This window comes from Podarcis cretensis, assembly GCF_951804945.1.
Source record: "Podarcis cretensis genome assembly, chromosome: 6".
Lineage (NCBI taxonomy): Eukaryota > Metazoa > Chordata > Lepidosauria > Squamata > Lacertidae > Podarcis > Podarcis cretensis.
This window is the reverse complement of record NC_137175.1, coordinates 26695793-26713765: the sequence shown is the minus strand read 5'-3', so window position 1 is coordinate 26713765 and position 17973 is coordinate 26695793. Positions and strand designations below refer to the sequence as shown.

The window sequence follows — 17973 nt, the reverse complement described above, 5'->3', positions numbered from 1 at the left end:
GCCCATCTACCTGGTCACACACAAGGGGAGGAGGCTCCAGAACAGGTATGACAGGAAGTCCTCCCTGTCTGGAGTCACAATCCCCTGTGTGTCCACTCTAGGCAACAGGAAAATTTTGTACTTGACTGCTTCAGTGATGATACATTCCACAGGAATGTGGATGGGGAGGAAAGAGCTGCAACAAACTGAGTATCTGATTGATCCTTTCCATGGACAGTACATCATTAGTATTATCCAGAACAGCAATTTTTAGGTCAGATGATAAAATATTTGGTGGTGATTGCCTAATATTTATTATTATTTTTTAAAATTTACTTATGTATCAAATGTTTCTGCCCATGAACATACCCCACACTCCTCCAAATCACCACTTACATGCTTAGATGTTCTCAACGTGATGGTTTCGGACAACTTTCAGAAAAGGATACATCACATACAAAGTGAAAATCCATGTGCAAGAAAACTAGGAGGCAGAGAGGCTAAGGAGAATGAGAGGGTGGTGCATCTTGAGAACAAAGGTAGCTTCTTGGCCCATAAGAAAAAAATCCCAAAGTCTCTATTTGGGCAACGTCTTTCTTAGACAGCCCAAAATGTCACTGAATAATGTGCAACCTTTCAAGTGCCTCAGAATTCTCGATCGGTGGAGGGAACATTCTTTCAAATATGGTGGACTTGTAAAAGGGTAAAAGAGAATTGGGAAATGATCCAATACGAATTGCCAAAAAAAATGTTTTAAAGTACTTTCCCCCAAAAAAGCAGAATCTGTTCTGTTGGGAATAATTCAGACTAAATTCCTAGGAATCAAAAAAGGTTATTTATGTATGCTACTACTGTTGCCTGTGTTTTGTTAGCCCTAAAATGGAAAACAAGCGAGGTCCCGACTAAAGAAGAATGCAACTTAAGTTGACAGAATATGCACAACTTGCAGACTTAACATATAGAATAAGAGAACAAGTAGAACATACATTTAAAGAAGACTGGAAAACGTTTATTGAATATATGGGAAATAATTGTGTACAGCTGAAAATGCTGGCAACATTAAGATAAATTCAACAGTGTAAACAAGTTTTGGTGGAAGCAGTGATGGAATACTGAATGGTATAGTTTTTTGTAAAATATGTAAAATTTATGAAATGTAAAATGAACCATGGAAAAGAAGGGAAGTCATTGATATCTTCAGGATGGAAAATGAGTATCTTAAACTGTAAAACAGAAAACTTAATAAAATTTATATACAAAAAAAAAGAATTCTCTATAGGGCTAGATGTAAAATAAAAATAAAAAATATTAGGGAGGGCAGGAGGAAAAAGGGGCTGTCAGTCAAGTCATCCAATAGGTCTCTACAAACGCCTTAACATCCCCTCAAACGCACAAACAAAAAAAGCACAACGACGAGCAAAAGGAGCCGTCTGGCTGTCTTGAGATTTGGAAGGAAGGGCTTCTAAATCGCTCAGTTTGACGCACGCGCGCGATCGCCAGCTCTTAGGTTGGGGAGGCTTCGTTCGCTTGAGGGCTCGTGTTTCCTAAATGAAGCTTACTATATTATTAACGCTTTATAAGCGGGCACTTCCCTGCAGGCAACCAAGCTGGCCACATGAGCGGTGCATTGGGAGTCTGGAGGTGGAAGGGGCCTCATACACCAGGTCAGACCATCATGGGTCCAGACCGTCCTGATAAGCTGAGGGCTGTCTCCGCTGGCTGGCAGCTGGTCGCCAGGGTTTCAGAAAGGGCACCTTCTCCCCAGGCCTACCCGGAGATGCTGAGGACTAACCTACGCGTAAAGCAGACGCCCTACCGCGGAGCCACTGCCCTATCGTGGACTTCTGCGGCTAAACGTCCCCACGATCTCGAATTGAGGGCTTAGCCGACTTAATAACCTGCGGGGTGATCTTGAGGCCCTTTCAGGGTTACTTCAGGAAGGAGTCTGCGCTGCGGTGATTCACCCTCTCTCTGCCTCTTGGTTCTTTCCCGTTGCCTCCTTTTTTCGTAACCCAGTTCTTCCCCTTCCTCGCCCTCTCCCTCTCCCTCTCTCTTTCCTGCATTGCAGACCTATTGGCAAACAGAAAACTCCGCAAGAAGAACATGCTTTCCTAACCCGAACAAGTGCGCGCATAAATGCTCAGGAAAGGGCCATTCGATTCTCATCCAGATTTCCTTTCCGGAGACCTGTGTCTAATTGACTGGCCTGACTTAGTTTAACCCTATCCCCACTGATCTAGGAGTAGGACCACTGGACTCAATGGGACTTTCCGCGTAGGCGTGTACAGGATGTTCTCAACATCAATGGTTTCCTTAAAAAATTAATCATCATCAGTTGCCACGAAAAGGCTTGAATTGCGCGCGAGTGCCGAAGAGCGCATTCATTTCTGGCTGCATCACCGCGCGGCTTTCCTTCCCATGAATAAGACCGCGTGGCTAAGATCGTGGTGTTAATGTAAGTGGATTTGAGAATTAAATCTACGAGAAGAATCAATGGCCCGAGAATTCTGTGTTAATTGCGCTGATGGAGTGCCCAGTTCTTGGCTCTGGGTAGTTAGAATAAAAGGCAAACCCGCATCTCCGGGGTCGAGGGTAGTTCAGGACGCATTTTTCATAACATTTTACTTACCTGTCTAAAAAAACGACTTGCCGGTATCCTCGCCCTTAAATTTTTCATAGGCTTTATTAATTTGGAAGGTGTCTACCTTTCAGTAGAGAACGGTTTCCCTGTTTTACGAAGTAACACAAGCGAATCAAATCATGTTACTGTTTATCCGAATTATATTTCAGCATCAATTACGATTATTCGATGGTGCAGATTATGATTATTACGCCTCCAACTAGAGATGTCGCCTCCAGAAGAAAATAAAAAATAAATTCATCAGCTGCAGGCTTGGGAAAGAAGTGATGATGCAATTTTGCGTCACAGTGTGACGTTGTGCGGGGGAAGATTATAGCTCATTTTCCTTCCTCTGACTTAAAAGCCATGTGAATGAATTATAATACAGTATTTTTAAAAACAAAAACGTGTAACATAATGGAATCTAAAATATATGCGACACTAATAAATAAACAACACTAGCCTATGCATATTTACTCGGAAGTAAGTCCCACTGTATCCACTGGGTCTTACTCCAAGGAAAGTATGCATAGGATTGCATACTTGTTGTTGCGGCATACATTAGATATATACAGTAAAGCTATTTCAGTTTGGCCCTTCGCGTATTTCAGATAGACAGATGAGCAATGCAAACGACGACATACATTATATTTCTGCCCTTTTCCCTTTCAAGGAGAAAATTCTGCCTTGCTTCTTCTCTGCTGGAAAATTGCAGGAGTTAATATTAGATATAGACATCGTGCTCTCTTTGAACGGATTATTTACGAAAAACGGAAGAGAAAATGTTGAAACATTTCCCACCCGTTACACATATTCCTAGGCTATTTCTATGTAGAACGCTTTGCGAAGCAGCTTACTACTTCGACGATTGCTCTGTTATACAAGATCTCAAAGCATTCGATATTCTAGAAGCTTCAACAATGCTATTCGCTTGGAGTACTGCGAAAAATAAACCTTATCTGCCCACAAGGAGGCGCTATTTGAAATTTCCTAATTCCAAAATTAATACAATGAAACGCAGCCAGTTAAGATAAGAGGAAATAGATGGGTGGGTAAGAAGATTGCTTTTAAAAAAGGACTGTTCACTTCTGACGTTTTATGCTGCCTCCAGCACAATAACAGTTTAGAACTAGGATGATACATTTTTTAAAGGAAACGTGAGCACCAACATCTTGTCCTCTGTAGGCTTGAATAAAATACTTTCTTTCCTACTGCAGTGGATGGAATCTGGCATGAATTTCAATATCCAGGAACTATCAAGGGCTGCATGGATGACTATAATTGAATGACAAATTTGCTTAAATCTGACAAATTTCAAAACTGCCACTAATTCAAATTTTGGAATATTTGGTAAATCACATTTAAGAAATCACTGGCATAATTTTCTTCCTCATCAGATACATAAAATAGTTTAAAATACTACACGAATCTAATTCTTCAGAATACATTTAAGAGCAAAGAAATATCATATAAATATCTCTTCTTTGCTGAACATCAGTTTTTGCCACCAAAGCTATAATTACACTGAAAAGCCACAAATAACCCAAATCCCAGATAAGAAGTTGAAAATTCAGATATCAAGATGAGCTATTCAGACTTTTCAAATATTGATATGCAAATTTGATATTTGAGGATTTAAATAACAAGGCAGGGAGGGTAGGGGAATGAAAACATATAAATGAGAAATTTCCTCACTGTTTCATTTCAGTTCTGCACTATACAAGTCCAGCTATACATTCAGCTATAATGTGGCATGGCCCTGTCAGGACTGTCTCACTTCGAAAAGTGTGTTTTAATTACTCTGTTAAAAAAACTGAAGAAAAATAACCTAGAATATCAGAAAAAAGACTATATTTTGCAGTCTTTACCCTTACATGCTATCTTACTACAGACAGGAAGGATTATTTTATATGGGAGAAAAACTCATTCATGTGATTTCCCCCTACCCATAATCCGAAAAGGTATAGTCCAGAAAGAGTTGTATCATAGGATAGTTCTGAATGTGTATTTAGCTTTTTAGACTTGTCAGACTCTAGGGTTTACTTCCCATCTCAGTAAAAGCTGAGCTCAGCCTCAACTTCCCATCTGTAAAATGATAATACTGGTCACTTTTGGCATGCTGCAGTTGCGCAGATATGCTATGGAAAGAAATACTTTGTACATTAAAAATGGTGTATGAATTAAATAACAGCAAAAATTATTAATGGGTTGAGGAACTGAAAACGCAGAGACACAATCAGCAAAATTCAGAGGCACACACCCAAACCTTATTATAGTCTCCCTTCCTGAGCCACACTCAAATAAACTGAGATGGGAAGGGCCAAGGCAACTGTATCCTAAAAGATAATCCTCATTGTGCATTGGCTCGATCACAAATGATAGGCTTTGTATTGGTTAGAGGACAGCTAATGTAACATAGCAGCAAAGAAACTTGGACCATAATTCTGTGCACAAGGAGTTGGTCCCATAGAAATCACATTATGTGCCACATGAGTCAAGGAGCTGCCAAGTCAAACCTTGTACCTGCCATGACCCCACTACATACTTAATAGCACAATCCTACTCAGAAGTAGGTCCTATTGAAGGATTGCAATCTTAGACAAGTCCTTGTCTCACAGCCTCTTCCCCAGATCTGTAATAATGTACTGATACTGACCTACCTTAATGGCTTGTTGCCATGAGATAATGTTTGTGAAATGCTAGGTTTTAGCACAGTAGGGTGCTATCATTCATACCAAGTCATTCATATCATTCATACCATTCATATGACCAGCTTGTCCCACTGATTTCAATGGAACTTAAGTTCAGATACACAACAGAGCAATCCTAACCATGTCTATTTGGAAGACCTATTGTATGCAATGAGACTTATTCCCAGCCTTGGCTACAATACTAACCTCAATTACCTGGGAATAAGCCCCATTGAATTCAATGGAGCTTACTTCTGAGTAGCCATGGTTAAGACTGCAGTCTCAGTCTGGATGCAGCCCAGTGTGCTCCCAGATTACAGTCCCTAGAACAAACCATGCCAGCCGAAGTTCTTATGGTTTCTCTTTATTGTTTGATATATTTATGTACCACATTATATGTTAAAGATAGATTTTCTGATATACATTTTTCATCTTTTTTACCACAATTACACCACACATACATTGGAAACAGCTCCACAGATCTGGTAGTTGCACAGAATGGTTTTTTTGTGTGTGTTTTGTTTCATATCCAGAATACTTTTTTTTCAAATCAAACAACTTGATTTTATTTTATTTTGCAATTTAGAAATAAAAATGACCCAATCCAGAACTGAACTCCCAAGTCTCTGATCTCAGATGGAGGTCAAGGAAGGTCAAAATGGGAAGCGCTGGTATTGGACATGAGTTTGTATGGAAGTATTAAGCAGTCCTTACTAGTTGTTTTAATATACAATGTAAACACTACAGCTTTTGTGGCTCATCATTGGTCACTGAAACCATTTCAACTAGTTGCTCATACAATCAAAATCTTGCATTAAGTTTCATCAGGTCATTATGTTGCTCAGTTTCCCAGCACAAGGATCCCAAGAGACTTGGGTGCCTTTTCTTTTTTTTAAAAAAAAAAAAGACTGAATTGCATAATACTTGCAGAAATATTACCAGCAAACCTCTCATTATTTCCAAATACAGAATTTCATCTTCCTTATAAAGATAAGAGTTTTTAGACTAGTGAATGAACAGGACAAGGAAATATTTCAAATATTTTCTCTCTGATAATATCTAAATATATATATATTTATATATATGAGTCTTCTTAAGTTTATTTAAAAAGTCTGCTGGGCTAAGCGTTTGATCTGGAAACTTTGCTTAACGTTCTGTGATAGAATTTCTTGGGTGTACTTAACTAAAACAAAAAAAGAAAGAACAACATTTCTCCTTTGATGAGGATGCATAATCATTTGACTATGTGGATGTTCTGTGTGATTCTCTCGCAATCCCTCCCTTTAAGTGCAACCAGCTCAACTCATCCTTTAGTCTTCTGTATTGGTTCTATAAGCCTCGATGAGGCCTTCTAAAGAGTGAATGAACCCAGACACACTGCATATACCCCCTATTACAAAAATGGCCACATCAAAGAAGACATGGTGCCACAAGAGCTTCCTCCACAAGAGCTTGAGGTGGAAGAGGCTGGGGAGGAGGAAACAGAGGCCTGCACCTGTGAGGCTCCCGGTCAGGCCCATCAGGAGGGCAAAATGAGGGACATAAATGGCCATCAACAAGGTAAAAACTACAAGGGCACACCTGAGGGTGAGTCCCCAGGATTTGATTCTGCCATCACCTCCATAGCAATTAGGGAAGAAGGCCCTGGCTCCATCTTGGAAGAGGGATCTCTCCAGGACCTCCACAGCTGCAAAGAACGGCAATGGGTAGGACAGCAAAGCTTTGGCCACCAAGAAAAGGTTGACGACGGCCCTAATGGTGGATGGCAAGTTATCTGTGATGACTTCCTTTGTCTCGTCGGCCCAAGTCAGGTAGGCAACCAAGGCAAAGAGTCCCTTCAAGATGCAAGCAGCTATGTGAGTCCAGTTCATCATGCAGTGGAACTCCTTAGGGTTCTGCATGTTCCCTTCTAAGGAAGGCAGAAAGATCTGAGAGGTGTAGCTGAAGACAATGATGCCGATGGAGATGGGGAACTTCTTCACGTCAATGTAAAACTTGACTTTGTCCCATGCCCAGTCGCGGGCTCTGGAGAGGCAGTAGGCGATGACTAAAATGTTGATCACAAAATGGGCCAAGGTGCAGAGCAAGCTGAACTTGGAGACAGCCTTGAGGTTCTTCAAGAAAGCACAAGGAAGGAGCACAGCTGTGGCAATGATGGACCATGATTTCTGAGAGACCGGCAAGGTTGGGAAGCTGTTGTACATCAGGTTGCCACTGACCACCACATAGAGGATGCAGGTCATGACCAACTCTATGATCTGAGCCACATTCACAATCCTGCCCCCAAGCGAGGGGAACCTGGGAGCACAGCAAGCATTCGCAATGTCCACATAGGAGTCTCTCACCCTGACTATCTCCCCGTCTTCGTTCTCTTCATAGAGACAGGCAATGAGGATTTTCCCAGTGTAGCAGCAAACCACTGCTGCAAAAATAATTAAAAAGAGTCCTAGGTATCCACCATGGAGTATAGCATAGGGCAGGCCAAGGACAAACATCCCCTAAAAAGAGACAAAATGGAGACTGTGTTGCTCAGTTTTACTTAGCATGTGACAACTCGGGGGGGTGGGGTGGAGGTGGAAGGGACAGAAACAAAATGCAAGGGCCTGTTACCTACCCCCACCTCTCCAATCTTCCATAGAATGAAATAAAAATCAGGACAGAAAGAAATAGCATACAGTACTTCACTTTTCTGCATGTAATAACTCTTAAATGTTTGAATGTAATCCCAGAACCTTTATTTAAGGTGGCGGTGGTGAGGATTCTGTCATTTAAATTCTGTGGTTTCTTTCTTTTTTAAAAAGAAAAAGTTGTATGCTTTGGAGAGGGGGGAGCATAAATAGTTAAATATTTAAAAGCTTTGTAAAAAACCAGTTAAGTAATCCAAAATGTCGTGGAATAAATTTCAATAAATCATCGTCCTTGCTTGCAGAGGCTTTTTGTTTTTTTAAACTCACATTAAGACTGCAATCCCTAACACACTTGCAAGGCAGTAAGCCCCATTGAACACCATAGGATTTATCTCTAGGTGAGAATGCATTGGATTCACTGCATTTCTTTAAATGGCTTTTGACCCTTTTTCCTTTGACTGGGTTTTTGTTTTTTAAGATCCAAAGCATTGAAGCAATCTTGAAAATATCTCACACAAAGAAGTGGCTGGCAGCTCTCAAATTCATTCCCTTCTTTGAAAATTGAAAGGATATGTTTTGAATCAGTAGCGAACACAAATATTCGTAACTCTTCCCCTTCCCCTTTGTATCTTATCTTGTTAAGACTGTAAGCAGCTGGCTCAATTTGCTGCTCTAAATAAATAAATAAATAAATAAATAAATAAATAAATAAATAATTTGTACCTAGTACCTGGTGCAATATCAGACAGAATAATAAAGTTTTGGTGTTTCAAACTGCTTGGAGTTATAATCTGAGGATCAGAACAATTCCTTTCCTCTCCTCCCCCCTCCCAAATATGCGATTCTGCAATGAAACATTCGTTAATTCATTACTGCAAATGTAAAATGCCCTGGTTAGCTAGAAGACATTCCCATTAGGTTCCTTATGCAAACTGAAAACCAGTTCAGCCAAATGAATCTAGTCCTATGGCTGGACTGGTTTATAAGCCATATTGGTGAATCGTTACAGAGGGCATTTTTAGAAGCAGTCTTGATAATCGAAGATTCCTCTAGGTATCAAAAAAAACTCCGCCACATTTTCAAATAAGAAAACATTTTTTTACAAAAATTCGATTTGGCTGTAAATTAAATTGAATTTTATCAGACCTGGCAATAAATTGGACAGGGAAATATTTTAAAATATCAATAGACAGTCTTGGGGAGTCTCGCATTCCGTTTCCAGCCTTTTAATACCCAACGAAAATCGATCACAAGTATGGAAATGCAACTTTATCTTCCTAAGAAGCATTTCCTGATCAATTAGTACTTTCCTCCTTTCGGATCTGAAGCATATTCGATTGAAACCGAATAACACCGGCATGTCATTTCGTTACATCGCATTTTTTAATTGTCTGTAATAGGAGTTCTTGACTTTATGCACCTGCACTTTTGAACACACAAAATTAACTCTTTAAAGGAAAGTGGGGGCGGGGGGGGGACTCAGTGAGATTGTGCAGTTTGGTTTGAGAGATTAAAACCAGGAACCGTCAGTTTAAGTACTACGATGCAAAAAGACGTTAATGTATAGTGTCTCTGTGTGTTTTTCCATTTACTCCTTAGGCGAGTCACATTCCAAATGCGCGGCTTTCTCTTTTTATTAGCTGAATGGGCAGAGGAAAATTAATACAGACTCTGAAACGCCTAGGGGAGGAGGGAACAGGCTCTCCTGTTTGGACCATCTGTTGCCTTGGTTATGTCGAGGTGCAGAGTCGAGCCAGAAGCGGTGCTATGCACCAAAACAAAACAAAAAAACACCGAATTGAGGAGGAAAGAAAGAAGAGGCAGAAGGGCCATTCGGATTTCGAGGTGCATACCCGACACCACAGTCTTTTGTGTTCCGTAACAATGTCTGCGTTTTGATTTCTCAACATGAGAAACATGGATTAACATCATCACTGCAGGAATAAGATGGACCGAATTGAGGTGGGGAGAGGGAGGAGGGAAGAGAGAGAAAAAAGAGAAGGACAGAAAGAGAGACTGAAGTGGGGAGAGAATTCTTTGGCCATTCTTTTAACTGACCTAAAAAGAGAAGTTGTTGGCTGTTGATGCGATCTTAAGTATGTGCTCCCGAATCGCGACCTAACCCCTAATCCTTGAATGTCCTGGCCCCAGTTATGTTATGTGCAATCACCCATGTGCGACGTGGTCTCGGGAATCCACACGTTCCTAGGAGAAGTGGTTTGCACTAGGTGGTCCGTTGGAGGTTCCTCCACCGCCTCTAAGGTCCTATGAGGGCAGGGAGCGTGAGGGCAGGGCGCAGCTGAGCCGCATCTGCGACGGAATTCGCTCCAGGGCGAACCATGATGCGCACGGGCCCCTAGGAAGGAGGTGGGGGGGGAGGAGGGCGTCCTGACTCTGCAAGGCAGTGGCAAGGCTCTGCCGCCGGTTCCAAGGGAGCCAGGACCCCGCCCCACCGAATGAAGAGCAATGGAATTGGGGGAGGGGGGAGTTGCGTTACCTGGATGGCGTTGGTGACATTCCAGCCGGCTTCCCAGGCAGTGATCCTGGGCTTCCCTTGGCCGGACAGCTCGGAGCAGACGCCTTCGTCCTTGGAGGCGGACGGAGGCAGGGGCCCGGTGCCGTCCCGCTGGTAGTGGATGTCCCCTTCCAAGGGCGGCTCCCCTCCTTCCTCGCTGCCCTCGGATTTCAAGATGTCCATCTGCAGCCCTTGCCGGTGCTCGTAGTCCAGGTCATCGCAGTGCACGAAGCCCACCGCCTCCTCGTCCGTCGCCGCCTGGAAGCCCAAGCGGGCGAACACCCCGCTGACTTTCGCCTGAGACTTGTTCGAAACCGAGGTGGCCACATTGGAGATCTTGCTGCGGATTAGCGTCGCCATGATGCTGGCTCTGGCTGCGCCTCAATCGGGTGTGTGTGAGAGAGAGAGTGAGTGTGTGTTGGGAGCGGGGAGAGAATTAACACGCTCCTAAAAAGTAGGGGGAGTTGAAAATTTTAAGTTTAAATTTTTAAAAAAGGTCGGTGGAATTCTGCGCCAAGCACGATCCAGGCTCCGTTCGTGCGCTCTTGTCGACGGTGGCGATGCGTTTTAGCAGGGCGCTATCTCCACTCCCGGATGGAATTGGACCTTCTCCTCCTCCGCAGTGTCCCTTGGACCATGACACCACTCAGAGGGTCCACCTTGGCGCCTCCATATGAGTCTGTCGCCTTCTACCTGGTGCATGAGGGGAGGGGAGGGCAGGGCAGGCAGGGCTGCGGGGTGGTCGTGGGGATGTCTGCTGCTTGGATGCCCGGCTCGCCTCTCCCAAGAAATCTCCTCGTCTTCCTCTCTCCCCCAGCCTCCTCCTCCCTCTTCTTCTTCTTCTTCTTCTTCCTCCTAAGCAGGAGAGAGGCGGGTGGGTTGTCTCTCCAGCCTTAGCGGTGCCAATGCAATGCAGAGAAGCCTGGGGGTGGGGGGAGGGAGGGACGAAGGGAGAGAGAGAGAAAGGGAAAGAGAGAGAAGAAGAGGGACGTGCGATGATCACCAGATTGCCAACGCAAGCCTTTTGCTGTGCACAACACGTATCCATCCCCACGCGTTCATCTATCAGGAGGAAGGGGAGGGGGCAGCGGGACGAGTAAAGGTTTGCTGCATTTCTGGGGGAGGTACTGCAAGTCCCCACCAAAATCTACTCCCCCCACCCCTGTTCCTACTCCAACAGCAACACCCACGCCTCAGAAACACTGCGGATGGAAAGGGGGGGGGGACACGATTTAAATTCTACATGGTGTTTCTGTTCCGTTCCAAGCCTGGTTCTCAGAATGCCACAAAACCCAGCCTAGGAAGCCCCTCTTCTCTCCCCCCCCCCGCCGCCGCCCACCTTCACCCACCAACAAAAGGCAATCATATCCATGATGGATAATGCTAGGGAAAGGATCTTCCCAGCTCGCTGGACAGATTTATCTCTCCCTCCGCCCAATAATATTTGTGGATCATCTCTCTCGCTCCGCCGCCTCCCCCCCTTGCGCACACACACACACACACACACACATCCCCACCCCCCGCAGATTAACAGTGCCAAAACGTGAGGCAAGAGGTACGGGGAGTAAGGACAGAAAGTCAGGCCTAAAAAGATGGAGAATTTATTACGCACAGAGAAGGAGAGACAGGGAGATTTTCGCTGCAGTCCTAAAACTGGTAGCAAGGCCCATTGAATTCCATAGGACTTCATTCGTAGACGACAAGCGTAGGATGGCACCTGCTCATCCTTTTGCTTCTATGACGTGTAAAGAGAGTGTAAACCCCAAAATGGAATAGATTTGTTTGTTTTTCAAAAAGCCTGTTGCTATTACAGAATAGATACAAGGGAAGCCTTCGCGTTCATATACCTAATTCATTTCTTTTCGGTATGTCTGTTAGATCTACAAATATGTTCCTCTTTGGGAACCCCAAATGATGGTCTCATAATTTTATTACCTGGTAATCTGATACCATAGGATGAAAAACTGAGACGCCATTTCTTTTTGCCCGATGTTTAGAGAGCCCTTAGCACCTTTAAAATAAGGGAACAAGCTTCGCCGATCTGCTAGCTTACAGGGGAGGAAAAGGGAAATGTCGATCCCAGCCAAGCACTTTTACAAAGTCGAGTTGTTCAGCAAACTCTAGTTTCTCGTCTGATTGGTCCGACTCCCCTACCCCGCTGTCCCACCACTCACTCTTCATTTAATATGGCTGTTAAATGTTCCTAAAATAGCATCTCGCCTGTAGTACTGACGTAATGCTCTTTCTGAATTTTATTTGCTGTTTCCTTTGCGTGATCCGAATCGTTCCCGAATTTTATTTTACAGCGGATCGAAATCGCATTGTAAAACCAGAAGGAAGCTGGAGGAAAGGAGGACGAACAAGGCTGTGACGTTTCTCGAAAGAGGTTTATTATAGTCGCAGGAAATCGTAGCCCAACTATGTTACCTTGTCTGGGGTTCAAAAGTGCCGGCATTCCTAGCAGGATTCGGAGAGCTTTTGCGCAGACACAAATCCCGGCGGTGGCTTGAAAAAAGAAAGAAAGAGAAAAGACTTCCAAGTAAAGATGGCGCTTCTAACTACAAATCTTAAATCGGTGGGTTTATTTTGCGCTAAAGGAAGTGGCCTCTGTCGCCCATGTTGTGAGTGAGGTCAAAATGAACCCTTTCTTGCCAAAATTACACATACTTACACAAACATACACCCCAATTTCGAAGCCGAGTCCCGCCGTTTAGCAAAATCAGGCTTCATCCTGGCTTTGGAGAAGGAATTATCACATATCGTTGCACAAGTAGGTCGAGAAAGACAAGCCCTGGAGTTGCCCGCCCCCCTCGCTCCATATTTAGAAACATACAACATGCGTCTGGCAAAAAGGAAGGATCAAATCGCAGCCAGGTTTTAATTTATATTGCAGAAAACACACACGGAAGGTAATGTCACCCAGCTCACAGCGCGCGCGCACATCCACACACCTGCCTGGGACTCAAGTTTACTTGGAACCCAAAAAAAGATCCTTAAAGCGCTTGAGACGTTGCTGTTGTAGCTGCATTTAAACCCTAACTTCTTTTCGAAGGAGCTCAAGGTGGCGAAAATGGTCCTCCTCCTCCTGAATTAACCTTCATAACAACCTTGTGAGAGGCAGTGAATGGCTCAAAGTCACCAAGCCAGCTCTCTAACCGTGAGGATTTGAACCCTGTTCTCCCAGGTCCTAGTACAGCACTCTAACCACTACACTACACTACACTGCTACCTTCCGTACCCTTTCCCTACCATTTGTCGATATCTATGCAGCCGATCTCTTTGAAGCAAAATCCCCGGAGGTTTGGTTTGTCGCTGTCGTGTGTTTTACAACTGATTCTCATACGAAGTAACACTGAAGAGCCCGGATGAACCTCAACAGGGATGTGTGGGATAAACCCTAACGGGCAGAACCAGAGCAATATCATGAGCACCGACTAGACAACTGAACATCCCCTGCTTTTTAGGCTACTAAACAGACCAGAATGAATGCCATTTTAACTCCCTTTTGGAATATATACATATCTTGCTCGCTTGCTTTGCATCTCAGCAAAGGAAACAAAATTCTGACCCTCTGCACACAAAATCTGGAAAGAATTAGCAAGATCTGCACATTATTGTGATTTTCATTATAAAGGCAATATTTTATGTGAGCCGTTTTAAATAGACCTTCTTAAAACATGGGCGCCCGAAGGCGTAACAGAGATTTTTTCAATGAGACGAAAAAAAGTCAGATCAAACAACGAGCAGCCTTTTTGTTGTTTGTCTGGTCTGGAAAAGGTCATGGTCGGCCGGCTTCCTCGTCGGAGACGTCTATTTGTACATTCTAAACGAGGGAAGCCCCATTGTCTTCATTAAACTTTTCTTGTTTTTGATGACGTGGGTGTCCCCCAACCTCCTCCCTCCTCCTAAAGAGCCCCGGCTCTCGCGTGCACTGATATCCCACCTCCCACAATATCATCATCGCAATGCTATTCCCAAGACCAAGGTCCAACCAAACCGGTTCCTGGCTGTTTTTTTCGTTCCAACAGCTCTTTCATAGCCTCCGGAATTTTGTACAGCCTACTACACTAATTAAATAGAGTTATATAGTTATCCTTTAAAACGACTATACTAACCAGAACAGCGTCTCGGTATGAAAAGACACAATATAGCCTGGAATGGGTTTCAGGATTACATCTTGTATTTAATCTACCACATTTCATCCTAAAAACAATCCCCTAAAGTCTCTCTTTTTAACACCCAGTTGTTTCAGTGGATTGCAGACATTTCAGGATCTTTCCTGGATGCAAACACCTAGTCCCCGTGAAATCATTATTCATTAGTTCATTCATTCAAAGGCACGCTTGGATCGATGCATCGTTGTCTTCCTCTGCTGGTTTTGCTCCGGCCCCATCCACACGCGAAACACACACGAAATGTTTATTTGGATTTAACCTGATTCGCTTTCTGAGATTAACTGGCTGCAATCACCCAGAAAAGTTGCTTGGGGGCAAACCACCACACTGACAAGGGAAAGGGAAAAGCTACATGTCAAATTTACTAATAAATCTGTTTCTCCCGAATTAATTTATCCGGAAGTACTGCTCACTCCTAATAGCCTTTAAAAGGATTCAAGAGGATTTCGCATTATCATCTCTTGAGTATACATCTTGAGTATACATCAAGATTATCATGTCCTTAGTCCGTCCTAAACGAAAATACAGCAAAAGCAAATCCACACACGCAGTATCCCACAACCGATTGCACATTCTTTCATACTGTAAACTCCCTGGGGCAGAGAACTGCCTTTTTGTTTGTTTGTGAATCTGCAAAACGCCACGCACATTGATGGCGCCAAATAAATAAATACATAAATATCATCAGAGAGATGCCTGTGTGAAACACACTTCACACCAATCAGATCCCACGGACAAGTGTTTTCATTCATATCCGTTGTGAAGCACAAGGGTCCCCCGCCCCCAGTGGAGGCAGTTCACACGTTTAGAAGCTAGTAATCAAGCGACGAGAGAGGTACATCATGACGCGTTCTTTCCAGTCAAACTGGGTTTGAAATGGGATGGTGCCAGTCACTAAACGATTCTTCTTCGATTTGGATCCAACGGGATCTGAAACCCACTTTTCAACGCGCGCGTTTTGAACTCTGCGCCGGGGAAGGGAGTCAGGGAAGGAGACGAGACGCCCCGCCCCATTTCGACGCCCCAAATGCGTATTTCCCTCCGAAGATGAATTGCTCAAAAAGTTGTCTTCTTCTGGGCGTTAGTTTGTAAGGTGTAGCTAGATATCGCTCTGTGCATACTTTATAGCCTTAGCAACTTGGAGAGGGCGGGTGGAGAGATAGGAACAGCTTTTCATTTATCGGTTTCTTTTTAAACGCCTCCCCCCCCCAAAAAAAAAAAAAAACCCTGAAGATTATTCTCTCCTCCCGGGAGGGCAAGGTTTGATTCGGAATTCAGCAAATTCGGCAGCGAAGCAGTTCCTCAGCCTGTCGACGGCCAGAGGAAGAGCCAGGACTTCTTTAAAATTCAAGATATCTCAAGGACTCCTCCTGCACATACACACGCACTCACAACACAGAGACAGCCAAACACACACGCGACACAAGGAGAGCTTTATAACGCGCCTGCAGTCCGCGCGCCAGGCTTCCACTGGAAGACCACGGCGCGGCGCGGCTCTTCCAACGGATTCCGCCTCGCGTGCCACCCCTGCCGGCTGCATTTCAGGAGAGAAGCCGGGAAAGCGCCTTGTTCGATTGCCCGATGCTCCTGTTCGCTCTGAATCGGTGGGGCTGGGTCTCTGGGAAAGTGTGCCCAGGACTGCAGCCAGAGCATTTCAGACTTTTGAGAAAAAGAGAAGGAAAAAGAGGGGAGCGGGGAGGAAAAAGAGGAGAGCGGGGAGGAACACAGAAACACATGGACAAAAGGGAGGGAGAGCGGGAGGGAGACGATCTCCTGCTTGACAGGGTTGCAGCTAGCAAAAACGCCCCCTAGCCACCCCGCCGCTTTTCATACTATACCTGCCAGCCCTCGCAAGAGTACAAAACTTTCCAATAGTCCGATGCCGGCAAAAGAGGTCCCTTCTGTCGTTGGATTTCGGTGACACGCGGTCACCGTCATCCTCAAATCACGCGCGCGCGCGAGCTCTCACACACACGTTTGGTCCTGATCTCACCGAGAGCGTTTCACTGGAAATGTCCCGTGAAAAGCGGGTCAGGAGGAGAGAAAGAGAGAAAGAGAGAGAGGGAGCTGGAGAACTAAAAAGGAAAGAAGGAGAAAGGGGTGGAAGAAAGATGGAGATGGAAGAGAGAGAGAGAGAGAAAATGGATCAGGACTAGAGAAGCAGAGAGGGAAACGTGCCGGTTACCTAGGATTCATCTTTGCCTGCAGATCCATCGTTCCATATGCAAGAGGACAAGGAATGAGGGGTTGAAACAGCGGAGAGAGGGAGGCGAGGGAGCGAGCGAGCGAGTGAATGGACGGATGGACGGATCACCGCGTCACTGACGCGCGGTAATAATTATTCCCACGGAGGGTGATGGATGAGAATCTTGTCCAAAGGTTAGCAGGTCTGGAGCGTGTGCTTCTGATGGCCAAATAATTTCAGACTGGAGCTAGAGAGAGAGAGAGGCAGGCGAAGACCCGCTGGCAAACCCTTTCGCTTTCCCAAGCAGCGAGGCGCGCGCGCCCCCGCGTATGTCAGAGAGCAGGGCGGTGGGGGCTGTGAGTACCTAGACACAAGATAGCTGGAGGCTTTTTTGTGGAGCCTAAACCAGGTCAAGGAAAAAGATGTGCCGTTTCCCTTCGTTTCCCACCCGCCCCCGCCCCCTCTTTAAGAGGACGTCACGTTTTTCACAAATCCAGAGCTCGCGTATTTATTCCTGCAAGGGGTTCGGAGAGGAACACCCTGACTCAGAGATTTCTTCTTGAAACAGTAAATCCCACTCCGAGCCCCGCCAGAGAGCCGTCGTGTTGCAAAGGGCAGGGCGATAAGCTGCCGTCCAAAGGGTTAAACGGCTTTGCCCTTATCTCCTCGGAACAGGCAGCGTTTTGCACAACCTGCATTAATAACAGCCCCCGCAGAATAAAGCCACCAAGCACTCAGATTCTCACGGAGAAAGGATGGATAGAGGCGATGGGAATAAGGAGGTAGCCTGAGCTCAAAATATTGGACTTTCAACACTCGACCAGGACAGTTTTGATAACTCCCCTGAGGCCGCTCCGAACGTCCACTGCTTCCTCTTAGGCTTTCCTTTAAAACGACAACTCCCTTTTTTACAACTGAGCAAGAGTATCAGATTTCCTTTTTAAGGCAAGTTTCTAGTTCTCATGATTGCTAACAAATGTTCAGTGAGTGCTGTCCTAGGAAGGTGCAGCAAAGGTTCAGCTTTGGCATCATCATGACAGTGCATTTATTATACTTATGAATTAAAAGTAGGAAATCTGCACACATTCAAAGTGTTGGGAGATGCTGCACTGAAGACGTTGGGTTTGCACGTGGAGAAAGTCGAGGGATAGGGGAGCCTCCAAGCTTCCGAGACTGTCTTTC

At 44.7% G+C, this 17973-nt stretch overlaps 1 protein-coding gene across 5 annotated transcripts; it reads right to left on the bottom strand.

Moving 5' to 3' along the window:
- Positions 1-5637: 5637 nt before the first annotated feature.
- On the bottom strand, positions 5638-17154 carry SLC32A1 (solute carrier family 32 member 1). Of its 5 annotated transcripts, XM_079979478.1 has the most exons (4): positions 16792-17154; positions 12859-12936; positions 10414-11353; positions 5638-7787 (listed from the first exon to the last, which is right to left on the bottom strand). In XM_079979478.1, the coding sequence occupies exons 3-4, from the start codon at positions 10789-10791 to the stop codon at positions 6600-6602; spliced, it is 1566 nt and encodes a 521-aa protein (XP_079835604.1). In that variant the 5' UTR covers positions 10792-11353; positions 12859-12936; positions 16792-17154; the 3' UTR covers positions 5638-6599. The 5 variants fall into 5 exon arrangements, with proteins under 5 accessions (XP_079835604.1, XP_079835605.1, XP_079835603.1 ...); XM_079979479.1 differs by lacking the exon at positions 12859-12936; XM_079979477.1 differs by lacking the exon at positions 16792-17154 and having other exon boundaries at positions 12859-13319.
- Positions 17155-17973: the final 819 nt, after the last annotated feature.